Genomic DNA, 17845 nt, shown 5'->3' with positions numbered 1-17845 from the left:
CCTTGAAACAGTCTTTTGCAGACCTTTGGAGGCAACAACCTCCTGTAGGGAACTCCTGGTGGTCTCGACCCGTTGCTCTCGTCCCTTGGTCTGCCGCTCTACTCCAGTAGGTTGGCCTTCGCCCCAGAAGTTCTGCTCTTACTCGTGTTCCACCTTGCTCAGAGTTTGTCTCCATGTTCCGCCCTTTATCCGTGTGAGGAGAGCTAATTAATATCAGATGTATGCACTGAAAGTTAAGTGCCTGACTTCGCACTGAGGATGTCCCCTTAATCTGGTCAGGCAATGTATGAGTTAGTCTTGTTACTCTGTCGCCCTCTTCCTCCACCCAGTGTTTGTGTAGAAAGGGGCAGGTGAAGTTGGGACATCGTAGAATCCTGAAAGGTAGGATGGGTTAGGTGTACAAAAAAGGGGGGAATACAGCATCTCACCATCGGTTGCCTCACCCGCCCTCCCTGAAGACCCCTCACCCAGGTGATCTTCCCGCACTGGTCCACCTCCAGGGACTGGATCCAAAAGCGATGGCCGTGTCCTGGCCACCTGGATGACAAGTCCCCGAGGACCAGCAGGTGGGACACCCTTTGGTTTCTCACACTGGCCATTACATCGTATTTGTGGTGGGAAAAACCCTTAATGAAAGTTCTGATGGAAAATCTGAATCAAGCAGCAACTTCAGTCTTGTCCTGAAAAGTCTACATAAACACAGTCTTTAAAAATCTACCCTCTCAATTTGTAATGTTGATTGATATTGACATGGTGGTGTCAACAGTGTGAAAACCTTAGGGCTCTTGGGCACACTGGAAACACCATTTCTGGAGACCTCCCATTTCTCTTCAGATCAGGAACTAGGACCTCTGCAGAAATTATTTCAAAGAAGGTAGCAGGTGCTCCTCTCCAGAAAGAACATGGCATGATAACCTGTTCTGAGATGAGTTTGCAGCACACGCTTTTTGCTCACTGTACCTTTCACAGATGGGAAATATCCATTTGCATATCCGTCTTTGTTCCGCCCACATGGGCAGTCCAGCACCGAAATGCTATGGCAATTCCTCTCTGAACAAGAGTACCAAAAGCAACCCCATACACGTGTTTCAGCCTTGTTGGGCCTCATCAGTGAGGTGAAGCTTTATCTCTCTAAGCAACATTATGCACTTTAACCTGCAGCTCTACTTGGGTAATCTCCCTCCTGATCTTGGCTTAAAACCAGTACTGTGTGAAAAGCTAGGGAATGTGTACAGTATGCAGTATAGCCAGTGGCAGAATGGAGAAGCCACACCCCTACCTCTTTCCTTCTGGAAGTGGAAAAAAAACTGGTGAAGCAGGGCATAGCCTAGTTTGCATAGAGGTTTATGATGGGAGTCTTGCATCAAGAGCATAACTCTGCAAATGCTCACGGAGAACAGTAGGATGGCAAAAGAAGGAAAAATCTGATGAGTCTCTACATTCTCCACCACCTGATACAAATGGAAACCAGCACTAGCAAAGCCTTTCATTTTGGCATTTGCATTTGTTTATTGCATTTTACATTAATAAGTACGAATGCAGTAAATACTTGAGTTCTACTTAGCCAGTAATTCCAAACATGTCTTCAAATTAGTGCTTGTAGAAAAATAACATTTGTATGGCGCCTATACACAGGTGTTTCCGGGCACCACAAGATAAGATGCGGCGGTGGGGGTTTGGACAGGGGAGTCAAAAAAGTAGAGCAACGAAGACGGTTATATTGGCCTTGTGACAATCCTACCGTGCAAGTGCATGACAAGATGGTAAGTGCAGGGGAAGGGGGTAGAGGGAGAAGTGCAGGAGTGGGGTAACCCCCAAGGGTGGAGGCAGGCAAATACTGGGTGGGCCAAGGCGACAAGTGCTAGGGGTTATATTATATTGGTAATATACATAAGGGAAAGACTTCTGCAAGGTACAGAAGTCTTTTAACTATGTGCATTACAAATGTCACTTCTTAGCAAACGTTATGTTTGAAAATGTTACAGTATGCATGGTCATTTTAAGGGTGAGCTAGGCTTGCGATGGTACGGGTGTGTTAAGGTGGAAGGGGAATGATAAATATAAGGGGGGAGTTATGGCGGTATACTCATAGTAGATATGGATGAGCTAGGATTAGTGGGGGTAGGCAGAGGTGAGTGAGGGATAGTGGCCTAGCAGAGATAACCAGAGATGGGCTAGGATGAGTGTGTGAAGGGTGGTTATAGAAAGGTGGGTGGATGGGGATTTCGTAGGGAATGTTTGTTTGTTTGTTTATTGTTTGTTTATTTTATTTATATAGCGCGCCTGACCCAGCGGTATCTTCTCTTAGGTAAAGGAAGTGGTTACATGATACAATTATTCAGGGGTTACATGATTACAGATAATGAGTTCAAATAACAAATGAAAAGCAAAGGTAGGTGGGGAGCATAGGAAAGTATGTGATACGAAATAGGGAAAGATAAATACGTAAGGTAAGGGGAGTACAGGGTAATGTCAGGTGTAAGCTAAGTGGTGTTAGTTATTATTCAGTAACCATGTGATGACATGACTTCTGAAATTTTCAAAGGTTTGAATGGTTTTGATGTCCTGTGGAAGATGGAAGAGTTTTCATAATTGGGCAGCTAGAACCGGGAAACTGGTTCCGCCAGCTCTTTTTAGGTTGTACCTGGGCACCATCAGGCAAGATGTGTTAGTAGATCTTTTGATTCTGGTTGACATTTTCATAGTGAATTTGTCTGTGAGATATGGTGGGGCTTGGTGGTTCAAAGTTTTGTAGGTAAGGCAGATGGTTTTTAAGTCAATTATTTCTTGTATGGAGAGCCATTTGTAAAGCTTTCTGGTTGCTGAAATGTGCTCTTCTAGGTATGTTTAGTGCAGCTCTGAGCGCATTATTTTGCAGAACCTGCAGCTTGTTAATTATGGATTTGTTGGTGCCTAAGTATAGGCCATTGCAGTAGTCCAGTTTGGATTGTATAAGTGCTCTGACTAGTATGAGGCAGCTGTTAGGAGACAGTAGTGGTGTGCAAGCCCTGATCAGCTTGCCCATGTAGGCAATGGCTGAGGCAGTCATGCTAACCTGTTTGGTTAGATTGGTGTTGGCATTGTGGTAGAAACCCAGGGTTTTTACATCTTTGCCTATGGGTATGTTGTTCCCATGGATGAGGATGCTATTGTAGTTGGGACTACGTTTTTGAAGGTTGTTAGGTGACCCGACTAGGAGCAGCTCAGTCTTATCATTCAGGCAGAGGCAATGTGTGGCCATCCATGCCTGAATGATGGTGTAGACTTTGTTAATCCGACAGACATCTATGTCGTAGGTGCCTGATAAAGTTAGGAGTATCTGGGTGTCATCTGCATAGTTAGTGTAGGTGACACCCAGACAGTCTAATTTGTCGAATAGGGGCTTTGTGAAGATATTGTACAAAGTGGGCGATACACAGGAACCTTGTGGGACACCACAGGTGATGGGGATCGGATCTGCCGCAGCAGTGGGTGAGAAGACCCGCATGGTTCTGTTCGCAAGAAAAGATTGAATCCACGTGACAGCGGAGTTGGAGAAATGTGCTGCCAAAGACCGGTGGTCGCATAAGTATTTATGGTCAACCAGATCAAAGACTGCCAATAAGTCTAAGAGAAGTAAGATGGCAATTCCTTTTGTCTTTTATTTCATCAATCTGGCTTTTGATGTCAACAAGGACAGTTTCCGTTCCATGTAGGGGTCTAAAGCCAGATTGACGGGTTCTTAGTAGTTGATTGTTCTCTAGATAGTCTTGAATTTGCAGGTATTACCAGAGGAATTATAGCCTCTGCTGTTGCGTTTTTTCCTAGTCAGACAAGGTGGTGCAGTAACAGGTTTTTTAGGCTCACGGTTGTTGACATTGATTTCTAGGGATAGGAGATGATGATCAGTCCATAAGAGTGGTGAGGAGTCCTTAAGGGTAATGTTGCATGAGTGGGTTGGATACTTATTTGTATGAAGCCTTGTTCTGATAATACATTGGCTAAGGAGGTGGCTGGAAGGTCATTGGGGACATTATAGCCAAGGTTAAAGTCACCTAGGATAATGTTTTGCACCTTGGGTTTAGTATTCTCAGCTGCTAGTGATGTAATGTCTTCTTTGAACGATCCGGGAGGACCTGGAGGCCTATATATTAGGTGGATAGTGACAGTATTTTTAGGGGACGTTTGGAGCTTGACTGAGAGGAGTTCACAAGATGTCAGAGGAGAAAAGGTGGCTAATCTCTAGGGTAGATTTAAAAATGATGGCTATTCCTCCTCCTCGAGCGTTGGGTCTGTCAGCTCTGAGAATGGAATCGTTATCAGGGATAGCTAAGGTTAGAGAAGGACCAGCTGCATCATGCAGCCAAGTTTCTGTCACGGCTAGAAAGTCAAAGTTGTTAGTCAAAATGACATCTGCGATTTCAATAGCATGGGCAACAAGAGACCTGACATTTAGTAGTGCCCTTTTATAGGGTGTTTTGGGTACCCTTCTGGATGTGCCTGGGAATGTTGTCAACTAGGTTCTTTGGCATATTGGTATGGGAGTTTTTGCGCTTGCTATAGTTGGAGGCTGTGCGCAGTTTACTAGTGGTCTTAGTGTTACTTTTTGGCTGGTAGGTTGATGTTCATGGGAAATCTGGTACCTATTCTGTTATTTCGCTCTGTTGTGTCAGGCTTGGTGGTAGGTGTGCCCACTTGCAGGTTAATTTCAGTGGGTGAGAATATAGGCGTGCCATGATTAGGATTGGGTATGGTGTGACATAGTGTGCAAGATCTTAGACGGTGATACCTGGTCATGCCTGAGATGGGATAAGAAAGGTTGTTTGCAGTGTTAGAGTGGAGCCAGGTGTGCTCTGTTATGTGTGGCTTGGTGTGTATTTTAGTAGCATAAGTGAAGTAATTTGGGCTGCATATGAGAGAGTGGTTGTTGTCTAATGGAAATGGTGGCATGGAAGGCAGGAAAGGCGTAGGGCAAGTGATAGGGTGCTGCCGGGGGCAGACAAGTTTAGACAGTCCCTTTTTGCAAGCTACATAGTTGTTGCCAAGGCATGGTACATTATCTTGCATAATACAATACGGGAACATGATTAAGATGAGGCAGATTTGCATAGTGACAACAGCAAGGTAGGCTATTCCAACAGTATGTCAAAATGGCCAACAACAGCAAGGTAGGCTATTCCAACAGTGTGTAAAAAGGGCCAACAACAACAAGGTAGGCTATTAAAACAGTATGTAGAAAGGGCCAACAGCAAGGCAGGCTATTCCAACAGTATGTAAAAAGGGCCAACAACAGCAAGTTAGGCTATTCCAACAGTATGTAAAAAGGGCCAACAGCAGCAGGATAGGCTATTTCAGCATTAGGGTGTTGGGCAAGCAACAGCAAGGTGGGCTATTTCAGCATTAGTGCAATACATTGTCTGAAGGTATATTCTGCCATCATGAAAGCTGCCGGGCATTCAACATAGGGGCAAGAGTGTTCAAGTATGTTCATAATATGAGCAGGTAATGGGCTATAGTGGCTGGGGCAGAGTGGGGTGGGGTAGTATGGGGATAGGCAGAGGTGAGCTAGCATGTTGGTGGGCTAGGCAGGTGTTGGGTAGCGTGTGTTTAGTAGGGTGAGTGGGCAGTGAAGTTGATGGGAGAGGTCTGAGGGGAGGAAAGATGGTTTAGTGTGGGGTGAGGTGGGACTGCATGGGTATAGAGGGGTAAGCTATAGAGGAATGAGGAAGGGTCATAGAGAGAGAGATGAGGAAAGGTGAGTGGGGTTTAGAGTGGATGGGGTAAATTGGTGTGACGTATAGGTGGACAGTTGCTGGGGTAGAATGGGTGTTGGGGAAGCAGTGTAGAGTGTGGTGTGGAGTAGTTTGTGAAGTGGCGGTGTGGCGTGATAAAAAGCCTAACACACCTTCAAAGAAGTCAAAATAAATCACTTCATGTGTAAGAAAAGCTCAGAAACAAGCCACACAATGGTAAAAACTAACCCACATGAATATGAAATAGGCAACAGTAAAGGAAAATGCACACATTACTATTTTTCACTAAATGCTAATAATAAGAACACAGAATATTCAGATGACCACAATGCAGGCCCATATGTCTAAACTTAGTTACTGAATGAGACATGCTAACTAGGAAACAGCTTTGCTTACATTGTGGGAGGGGTTTTATTCATATGAAGGCTAAAAATATGAGCACATTGTTAGTTGTTTCCTTTACTGAAGTAGAGTGTTTATTGCCAAGTGATTTCCTGTGAGGACATATGTATATTATCAGTGGAACCTGCACCCTTTCTTCTCCCTAAAACCAGAGAGTATTTTGGGAACAAAGTATGACCACAGAATTTCCCATTTCAAATATGTATGTGATAGTGATTCAAGAATGAAACTCTTCTGACCATGTGATGCACACTGTGCTGCTGATTTAATTTATCACAACACTCACCTTAACAGCAACATGTCTGCAATACTAATCTAGATAGCTTGGGCTGTTGAATTTGTGAAGCTTTGGCTGGTAAGCTTGAACAGAGAATCACGTCTGATATTCCTAAATACTTCACAGCTTGTTCAATCACAGTCCCTTCCTCTTTTTAAAGTGCAGAGAAACATCACTGGCCTGCTTAACATATTTAATTTCCCTATCACTCAGTCCCCTCGCTTTATCTCCTGAAGAGAAGCGTACATGCTCATGACAGCGCAGCTCCGTAGACAAAGGTAAACTGCTTAATGCTTAACGTCTGAGCACTTTGTTGCCAAAACAGCGCATGCAGTACTTCCTGCGTCGTACATAATTCGAAGCGTATGCCTCACATTGGGTTGCCTCAGGCCATGAGGCTCCTGATTGGTCAGGAAACACAGAACACTGCCACCTGGGAAGTGAAGTCCACGAGCTGTATTTTCATGCAACAGAGAATCTAATTGGCTCAAATGTCGGTAAACAAGACAAGAAATAACCATTAGTAAGCCAGAAAAATTAATGCCACAAGTCTTGCCTTGCCAACCATCTATTCTGATTCAATCCTGTTCACTTTTCTCTGTAGCATTGATTTGTGTTTTATGGTTGTGCATCACTCCACCAAAAAGGTGCCAAATCCCAACAATTCTTTTTTAAAGATATTACCTAACCAGAGACACAACCAGAATGCCAGTTTGGAAAAGCCTCCTGAATGTGTGCCACTCCGTCTATGCCACTCTGTTTGTATATGACTTTGTTACTATATTACCATTCATACTACCACAGCAGGGTCAATTGGTACAGGAGCAAAGATTGTGAGTGGGGGAGATTGCATCTAGTTTCTTCCATTCAGAGGATTTGGATATTCCTTCTAATATCCAGCCCCATAAGTGGATACATATTTCAGTGTCACCCACATCCATAGCTGCTTGCTTCTGTTTCTATTGCCTGTAGAGAAAGGAGAAGAAAGCCCCCTTTGCCAAATTGTGTGGTTTCAGGAACCATTGCCATTCTTTCCTGATATCTGAGAACAATGGAACCAAGACCTGGTATTGCACGGGACAGCAGAAACCGAGAGCATGCTAGAGGAACCTGGTTTAGGACTGCCCAAATGAATTACACACATTGAAGCGGTCTGTAATAAAGAAAAGGATCCTTTGACATGGTACATCCCTGTGATGGTAGGCTCAAAGGAAGGTCTGCTTCTTATAGTTACGTAATGCCTTTATGACTCTGGATTGGATTATGAGCCGTTTCCAGGCAGTAACAGTGAATTGTTTAATTGCAGACCTTGCAGGCTTGAATATTTCACCATTGAAGACCAGCTGCTTAGACGGGGAAAGGTGCACCATATTTAGGTTTGAGAAACCCATGAGACATCCGAACTACCTATATGTGCAACAGTGCCTCTGTCCTTTACAATTTATTAATCATCCCTTCATCCATGTAAGGATACACAAGTTTCTCTATGCAGCATAAAACAGCCACCAGAGGAGGCCTTTCATGTGTGCCAATGGGGCAACCTTATGATTGGCACGCTTATCTAATATTCTTTATTCCCACCTGCGGCTGCTCTGCTTTGCATCACAAATGCAATACAAATCCTCATGTGAATTGTCATTCCCTTTGTGCACATAAGTCTTCTTGCATGCTTATGTGTAATGAGCAGCAGTCCCCCCTACTCTTTCAAAAGTGCAAACAATCATTGGAACTTGATCACAACCTCCAGCTAACCTTACTTCAAAATGTTTATATAGAGAATACACTGACCTTATTGTACTCTCTGGGTCTTGTGACGAATCTCATGATGTCATCCTTGCTCCCTGATGGTGAAACCCGTTCCATGATGCCAGGGAGGTGAGGCCGCTACCCGATAGTCCCCCTGGGAGTGGTATTCAGTGGGTGGATCTCAAGGAATTCCCCCTCTGGGATACGGGGAGGACACCAGGAGCCAACGCGGTACAACACACATTCACCAACCTTTATTTCCTCCTCTGCTTTGTATCTATGTTATAGCAATGATGTTACTGCTGGGACGAGGAAGAGGAGGGCTGACGCCACTTAGTTTTCCGTTCAAAGTACTTTGACTAAGAAGATAGAGTCCTAACCAACCTCTCAGACAACCAGAGTGAATGGTCTAGTCGTCCAGTCACAAGTAGTTTAAAGATGGAAGAGGGACAAACAATGTTGGCAGTCCCTCCTCGGAGGCACCGCGGGCAGAGGTCCTTGGCCGAATCAGGAAAATCTGAGCCTGCAACAACTGGCTGGGATGAAATGGGGAGAGTTCCAGAGTCCCTACCTGCTTTGCTGAAGTGTGACGTGCAGAGAATGAGCAAGACTGAAGGCGCAGGATAGTACTGCACGACACCAGCGAGCAGGTACGCCCTGCGCGGCTCCACAGGAGAGTGAGAAAGAGCTGCGGAAACAGGAAGCAGCTGAGCAGAGCTGCAAGAAGACAAACAGATACCCGAGAAGGAGGCGAAGAACCGGGTGCCCTGAGATAAGGCACGGGGGCTGCCCACGGATTCTCTGGGACACGTAAGCCAATACAGAGGGGTCTAGGACCCGCATTTAAGTAGCCTGAATGAAGGGGTCGGGACCCACAAATTAGAAGTGAATAAAGGAGGTTTGGGACCCACATTTGAGAAAGGCAGCCCCTGGCAGGAGAGTACACCAGGGCTGTCCAGTGAACGACCCGTATTTAAGAAATCTGTATGATAGGGTTTGGAACCCTCCTTTAAGAAACCAATTTGAAGGGGTCTGGGACCCACATTTAAGAAGCCTGAACAAAGGGGTATGGGACCCATACATGAGAAGCAGAAGAAGGGTCTCTGACCACATTTGAGAAAGGCAGAAGAGTAGACCAGAGCGGCCTAGTGAACACTCAATGAGGAAGCATAAGAAGGGGCCTGGGATCCCCACATGAGAAAGACAGCCCCTGGTAGTAGAGTATACCAGGGATGTCCAGTGAACTTCCAAGAGAAGTCTAAGTACTACCTGGGGAAGGGACACCCACCCCCACCCGAACCATAGTGCATTGCCAAAAGAAGCCAGAGTAAGTCCTGAGGAAGGGATACATTCCCCCAAAGACAGTGAACTATCAAGTGAAGCCTGAGAAGGGCCTAGGGAAGGGAAGCACTCCCCCAACCACATTGATTTGCCCTGAAAAGCGGAAGAAAGGCCTGGCGAAGGGTGACATTCCCCCAACCACAATGGACTGTCAACAGAAGCCTGAAGAAAGTGAGAGATTCCCCCTACTTTGTGAATAATAACGTCAAGAAGAAGGGGGTCGTTCTTCTGGACCCTGAGGAGACGAATCCATATTAGTTTTGTTGTACGCGTGAGGGTTAGAGGTAGAATTTTGACAAACAGACTTTTTAGCTATGGACATTCTGACATTTCTTTCGTTTTATTTGAGGCAGTGAAATTCCTCTTAGATTTAGGGTTAGATAGGTTTCTTTATTTTTATGTCATAGTTTTTTTTGCCCAGAAGCATACCTCCTTTGTGTGTCTCCTCCTTCCACACCTTCACAGTAATTTTCTTCAGCTATTCTCTTTTAGAAGCCTCTAGACTGTAATTGTAATTCTATATATTATATTGTATAGCGCTTATACACAAGTGAAGTGCTTCATAGCTCTTCAAGGCGGGAAGGGAACAAGGGAATACAGTAGTCATTCTTAGGCCTTGCAGTTTCAGAATGATCTAAACAAACATTAACTAGCATACTAGGCCTGACACATTTCTAGTAGTGCAAGTGCATGACAGGAGGGAAGGAGAGAAGGGGGGATAGAAGGGAGGAGCATACAATCATAGGCTGCTGACCTAGGCCTAACAACTTGTCAGATAGTACAAGTGCATGAGAAAGAGTGTGGAGGGAAGGAGAGGGGAGGGGAAAAGGACATACAGAACAATAAACTACCGTACTAGGTCTGAGCAACATTCAGATTGATTGATGATATGTCCTCATCAAATGCACTTATGCCGACGTGTTACATGCGCAACCAAGCTGGGGAGGGGCCACAAAGGGAGGGCGGGACAAACAATCTTGCTAGGCCTAGTGCATTGAAGATCGTGCAAGTGCGCAGACAGGAAGTGCGAGGAGGGGGAACAAGTGCACCCAGTCCATCAGGGGCATGGGTTAAGTGAAGAGAGGTTGCCCCTCACATGGAGCCTATTCCGAGTGCAGAGTGCAGGGGCCGGTGGCAAGAGTGGGACTGGCGGGGGAGCCTGGGACATTTGAGGCTCTGGGGGTGTACCAGGCGACCAGTCAGCAAAACTGAGCACAGCTGGGGTGGATAAAGGATTAGAGGAAACAGTAGGAGGAGAAAGGAGGTTAGCAGGGGAAAGGGAGAGATAAGTCTTAAGTAGTTTCCAAAATGAGGAGGTCTGGCCTCGCTATTCTATTAATCTTGACTCTTAACAGCCTGACAGGCAATCAGAGTTCAGTATCCACGTGCATTTCAGGGAGTTTGACACACAGCAGGCTTATAGGGGAAATGGGACTATGAATGTAGTGCTGTTGTTAAGCCTCAAGGCAGACACACCTTAAATGTCACTGAATGGAACAAAGTAAGGGCTGTGACAGGGTGAGTACATGTTTCTCAGAAGCTTTCCTTGAGTGAAAGCAAAACTACCTGAAATGTATCTTGGGATTTGTAGTTCGGCTAAGGTCCCACAGTTCCCTAGAACCAAAGATGATTCTCCTGTGTGCAAAATAAGTGACTCAACACCCTCCTTGGCCTTTGCCTCAACAAATAAAACCATTAGGTGTGGGCACTTTGTCTGTGAAAGACAACAACCATTCATCCGCAGCAGGAGGGTACTCAACTGTGCTTATGCCAGTGGGCACCATGCCTCTTCCATTAAATTATAGAAAGAAGGATTTGGCTGGACATTTCAAAACACCAAATGGGTCAATACACCTACGGCCTCTCTGGTGAAACATGTAGAGGTTTTATACATTGTTCAAAGTGGTTTTCTCTCAGGAATTGTTAATAAAATAGGTTTAATGTGATGCATAGCTCAAAGCCAGAGCCAGTAAGCATACGCTTGATTCACTGGGTTTCTTTGCTGACATGTTAAACATTTCATCTTTTATTTTTGTCTGTCCGTTATGAGATGCAAAGGGACAGGGTTGATGTGTTAGCCCATGGGATTCCTGCTGCACCATGAAAGGACAAAATCCCTTCAGAGCTCAGTAGTATTCAGAGAAGGCTAGACCAGTTTATGTTCTGCAGATTGCAGACTGCTCTCCTGTAAACCAGTATATGCTTCTGATTTGCAACTCGTATTCTTCTTCTTCAGTCCACAGTAGTTTAACCAACATAGATTGCAACAGTATATGCTATTTATATTGGTTTCTCACATTTACAGATTTCATGTATCGATGTTCAGTGTGTGGAATTTTTCAGATGATTCTTATTTAGTGGCTTCGGTTTCCCATCTTTGTTGACATTCTTATTGAGCAGTTTTCAACTTGCATGTTGATATCTTGCAAACATAGTAAATACATTTACTTATTCCCCCTCTACTCCCCCCACACTCCCGTCCTCTATTTGAAATGAATGGGTGACATTGGGGTCTCTGGTAAAGTTAGAAGATCTTAACCCGACTGCAGACAGTCTTTTATGAATTGTACGGCCCTACTGCCCCTCTGGTCGTCTCTCCCCAGTCTATCATCAATATGCTCCAGATTCCACTCCCAGGGTGGCATAGCGAGGCAAACTAGGCACTGATTAATTTTGCATCTCCTGCTGTTTCTTTGCTGTGTGTGTGCGCTGAAATGTTAAGGTCTTAATGCTACAAATTAACAGTTTGCTGTGACTTTCCCCACCCGCTTAGTAGAGGCAGTGGGAAATTTATACCAAAAGGCTATGACACACAAATTAGCACATTCCCAAAGCCCAGTTGGCATACAGTTATGGGGATCGCGGACGTGTGGGACCCTGAAGGTGTACCATTGTAAGCTGGAACACTAGGGGCTATGGCCATATGGCGAGCAAAGAGGGTTCAGCCTCACTACTCGCTAAAACCGATATCTTTTTGCTGCAAAAGACCTGGCTGGAGACCACTTTCAGTTTTGAGGGGTTTCCGATTTACCAAGTTATGGCTAAACGGAGCCCCCGAGGTAGACCATATTGGGGGCTTGTCATAGGTATTAGCCACAAACTTGATGCCTCCCTCTGGGTTCTGACCCCTACCAGAAGTGCAATGCTGGGAGTTGATCTTATACTTAAGAATTCAAATGAGGTGCTCAACCTGGTGGTGATATGTTATTTTGCATTTATATAGCGCCTTATATACCATTGGTATGGTCTGAAGGCGCTGGTAGTTTGAACGCCCTTGGGAACCGAAGTTCGGGTCAGTAGAGAGAGGTATGTGTGCAGCTGGTGCGGAATTCAAGTGGTAGCTGCTTCTTAGCGGTGGGTGTGGTGGTTGAGAGATCAGGAGTATGTGTTTGCTCTGGCCGGCTTTATCCAGGACGGGTGTGGCTGCGTTAGGCCTGAGGAGAACGCCTGGCTGGGGGGGGTGAAACCAGCAATGTTTACTTAGAGTGCTGTGGAGTGAGCGGGAGATGTAGATATGAGAACAGATATACCAAATGGTGTCATAGTATCTCTGTGTTCTAGTTGAGTGGTGGTGTAAGGGAGAGAGTAAGCGTGGGGTGAGTTATGATGTATCCTCTTTCAAATGTTCCCTGCATTCCAAAGCATATTATGTATGCCACGCAATTCCGTGCGGGCAGGTCCGTTCTATGCATTTTTGTTCATTTCAGGCATTCAGGATTGTCCTACACATTCATGTCTGCTCGACATATTCATGTACTCTGGTTCACCTTGCGTGATCAAGACTATCCTTCATTCTCCTGTGTGCCTGGCGCATGCTCTCATGTGTTCCAAATATGTGCACTCCTGATCTTCTTGCGCATGCACTCCAGTCTACCCACCGCATGTACTCTTGTCTGCCTACTCCTCCCGTCGGCATCCGTTTGGTACGCTCATTTGATCGACACACTCATCTGGTCTACACACTCATCCTGACTACACACTGATACACTCAACATACTATTCATCAGCCCCACGTAGTCATCCATTCAGCATGCTGCTCCGTTCAGCATACTCATCCGCTCTACAAATCAATCCGCTCCATGCGTTTGTCCGCTCCCCATACTCATCAGTTCCGTACACTCGTCCGCTCCACAGACTCATTAGCACCACATACATTCTTACGCTCCATATACACTCATTCGCTCCACATACACTCGTTCATTCTACAAACACTCGTCCGTTTCACACATTCGTCCGCTCCTGATACTGAATTTGTATATTCCACCAGACATCAGTCATTTGGAGGATATACAGGAATCCTTGGGAGAAATACTGACTGAGAACAAGCCAAGGGGATGAGCGAATAACTCTATTGGGGGAGATCTGAATGCCTGATGCATAATGACCAGGAATGCTCATTGTATAGCCACGTGTTAAGGTCCTGCCAAATGTTACAAAAAGTGGGTAACACTAAGGGTAACCAATGGGTGCAGTGTCTAAGAACATGGGACCTTACTTTGATGAATGGGAGATCTAGAGGAGATGTCCCAGGGCAGTTCACTTGGAGCTCAAGTAAGAGCAGAGCTACTCTCGATAATGATTTATTCAGCAATAGCGCTTGCATGTTGAAGACAAGCCCACTAAAAATTGAATTAAACACTTTTAGTGATCATGCCATTCTGTCTCTCAGCCTAGAACTCCAAAGTGAATGCCCGGAAATTAAGGGTGGCAGTGGGGCCTTTGCCAAGCAACGGGGTAATCGTATCCACTGGAAAGCCAGCCATGTAAGTAAAGCCAACTAATTGTTCAAAAGTGCATTGTCAAGGGACATGGAGTGGTTGGATACGGCCAATAGAAATGATATTGAAGGATGGATTAAAGGTCTGGCGTCATTAGCAGTTCTAGACAAGCGGGAAAACCTGGTAATAAAAGAGGCATGCCAACAAATTCAATATAGCCATACGTGAAGCAAAACGGGTCATGAGAGGTAAATTACGAAAGCTTAGAGGTGTCGGGATGCAATAGAGCAGCATGATCCAACAGACAACACTGATAAAAGCTGAATACAGGAATTGGTTCAAATGTTGGCGCACCTCGGTTAGTAATAGCCATTAGCAAGGTATGATCGTCGCCTTACGGAGTAAAAAAAAAAAAAGCAGCTCCATTTGACTGATCTTATCCCGTGCCAAAGGAGCCAGAATGATGCAATCGGTTAATCCCATACAGGAAAAAGATTGGTTACTCTATCTGGGAGACAGATCGGGGATGGAGGAGTTCATAAACAAGGGAACCTTTTTGTGCATCTGGTAGACATTCTCTGAGAGAATCTTGGAAATTATTAAAAACCTTAACAAATCTAGAGCGCCCGGCCCTAATGGATGGGCCAGTATAGTGTTAAAGCAAGATCCGGAGGGATGGACTAATCTTCTTTGTATATTGTTTAACATAGTCTGTGTGGACCAATGTATCCCCGAACCTTGGACACAATCTCCTACCTACCTATCTATAAAAGGGCTGATTGATTGTCCCCATCGAATTACAGACTGCTGTCGTTCCTTGATTTAACGGGTAATAAATTCTCCACTTTGGTATTGAGCCACCTGCAAGCATGGGCTGAGGAAAGAAGGCTGCTGCATTTTACACAAACATGTTTTTGGCCAGGAGGTTCCACTTCTCATAATTTGAGTGTGTTGGATGTATTGATACGGACAGCTGTAAAGAAGGGCACCGCCATATTATATATAGTATTCTTCGACTTACAGGCAGCCTTTGATGGTTTAAGTCGCTTATGGGCAAAACTGGCAGGCTGGGACTGCCCGAGATGGTTGTGGATATTGTGAGGAGACTGCATGTTGGTACAACGGGACAGGTAGGGATAAATGATGCAGAATTGCCAACAGCCCCGATCTGGCACATCAGGGGAGTTAAACAAGGGTGTGTTTTGGAACCGCTGCTGTCCAATCTTTTTATGTGGGACCTACCTGCTGCTTTTGCCAATCCCACAGGTTGCTGCCTGAGAATAAGTGGGGTGACAATCCCCGGCCTGATCTACGCAGATGATCTAGTTATATTCAGTCATACTTATAGTGGTATTGAGAGCATGTTCGAAACCCTGGTAGAATTCACAGCAAAATACGAAGTACCATTAATATGCCCAAAACTAAGATCATGCTGGTTTCAGCCAATAAGATAAATCGACCTAAGATCTCTACGAGTTTGGGCAACCTGACGTATGTCAATAAGTACCCTTACTTGAGCCTGGACATGAGCCAGAGCTTGAGCTATAAACACTTTGTAAAGGCCAACACGATCCGGGGACGCTAACTGGCAAATATGATCGAGAAGTTTGCGTGCCAAACAGCTGGCTATTCATTGGAGGAGATTCTTATCTTAAACCAACAAAGTTTCTGCCCAATTGTGTTATATGGGCTGGAGGCCCTAGTAATGACAGATTTAAGCTGGCTTGACAGACTAGAGGTCTGCTTCTAAAAACGAGTATTGAAATTGGTGAAGAATGTTTCGATGGAATACCTAAGATTGGAACTGGGACAGTATCATTGAGAGGACAGTTACGGATACAGTGGCGAGGGACTCTATCTCAAAGCTAATTCCAACCCTAGATGCAAACTGTTGACAATAGTGGGAGCTGATAGGGGGATACATTGGAGAGTGGGTGATGAATAGTTCTCGGATATGTCCAAACAACTATATGAGAACTTAGTATGGTACCCTGACTTTGAGCAGGGGACTAAATACAAAACACTGAAAAATCTGTTCAGAAGGAGATTGTTCAAATGTCGACACTAAAGTCCTATTCATACATGTCGTCTGTTGGACATAGGTATTGGAGCCCACAGCCCTATCTTCGGCAGAGCGCCTTGCCGGCGGTGCGCAGCCTAATCCTTAGACTCTGTAACATTCAATTCCCAGTCCTGATCTTTACGGGTGCCCACTGGAAAAATCTCTTTGGTACAAAGAGTGTGCCGAATATGTATCCAGGGTGCCCTTGAGACCCTGTCAAACACATATTCACTGAATGTATTCCTTTTGGACATAGTGCCTTAACTCCGACCTGGAGTCGAATTGCTGGCCGACTACAGATAGATAAAAAGGCCCTCTAATTTTATTGAGTCCGGAAGAGAATATTATAGAATGAAAGTAGAACTTGTATTTGCTCTCATTGATAAGGGGTTTTAATAGATGATTGATTATTGTATTTTAACCATGTGACAATTAAGTGTGTGTGCATTGAAATATTTGAAGTAACTATAACATGATAAATCTCTTTTAAAATTGTATTAAAATGAAATTGTTTTTGTAAATATTCTTTAAGAATCATATACAAATAGAGAATAAAAACTAAAATTACTTTTTCATGAGTCCCCACAGTTAGAAGAAAAAAAAGTCTCCCCATTCATCTCACTGTACTTTCATCTGTGCATTTTTCTGATGCTTTGTTTCTTTGACTCTAGGTATGATGAGATGGGCGTCATCTTTACAATCTTGATAAGTGACTCCACCCTTGAAAATGGAGTTGTCCAGCTGAGAAACAGAGATACCACAATAAAAGAAATGATGCACATCTCTAAAGTGAAGGACTTTTTAACAAAATATATTGCTTCAGCTAAACATTTATAGTCACAAAGCATGTTTTCTATTAAAACGCATAAAACGTGTTTCGTGTTATGTTTCTTCTTTGAGGCACAGGCATATAACACCCAATATTATCATGCACTGTGACTGATGAAGCTAAGTGTCAGCACATTACAGTATTTGAAACAACATTTCCTCTGTGATTTCATCTAAGGAAAATAATGTGGAATATATACCATTAATTTACAGATGTATTTCCTAACACCTTCAAAATGCAAATGTGCAGATTAACTGGTATGTGCACCACCTAGTTACACTTTAACCTGAGCTCCAAGTCTTCGCTCTGGGAGTAAGACCTTTTGTGTGAATCCATGGTCCCATGCTGCTTCTCTTGTGCCCTTTCTCTGCCTTCACCTGCTCCAGGAATCTGTGTATCTTCAACCTGCGAGAACCTATGAAGCCCGCCATTATAATTTCCTTCAGACCTGCATTGTGCAGGACACTAACCTAAATGCACACAACCATATACAACCATGCACCAAACGGCACACAACTTTGACCAACTAAAAACAAACCAACACAGAGGGCTTCATTACAAGGTTGGCGGTAATCCGTCAACCCATGTAACACCAAATCCGGCGTCTGACTTCCCAGTGCCACCAAGACATTCTTTGATATCCATTCCTGGACAATTGGATGGTCCATGCCGCTAGCAGCAAGAAGACAGCCAGCAACATATAGGAAGTGTTATAGATTCTACAGAAGTTCCAGATCC

The 17845-nt window shown here is 44.6% G+C and overlaps 1 protein-coding gene across 6 annotated transcripts in view; it reads left to right on the top strand.

The window, feature by feature from the left end:
• POLG2 (DNA polymerase gamma 2, accessory subunit) overlaps window positions 1–17153 on the top strand; it is a 367703-nt gene extending 350550 nt beyond the window's left edge. For 5 of the 6 annotated variants that reach the window (XM_069655004.1, XM_069655007.1, XM_069655006.1 and 2 more), the window contains one exon: window positions 16950–17153. In XM_069655004.1, the coding sequence (XP_069511105.1) occupies window positions 16950–17115 (166 nt within the window). In that variant the 3' untranslated portion in view covers window positions 17116–17153. Of the gene's footprint in view, window positions 1–14167; window positions 14262–16949 lie in introns of all 6 variants that reach the window. The other variant, XM_069655005.1, reaches the window with a different exon arrangement.
• Window positions 17154–17845: the final 692 nt, after the last annotated feature.

Source organism: Ambystoma mexicanum, chromosome 3q (assembly GCF_040938575.1).
Source record: "Ambystoma mexicanum isolate Mex_15411 chromosome 3q, UKY_AmexF1_1, whole genome shotgun sequence".
NCBI lineage: Eukaryota > Metazoa > Chordata > Amphibia > Caudata > Ambystomatidae > Ambystoma > Ambystoma mexicanum.
This window is presented reverse-complemented; position numbering and strand designations above follow the sequence as displayed.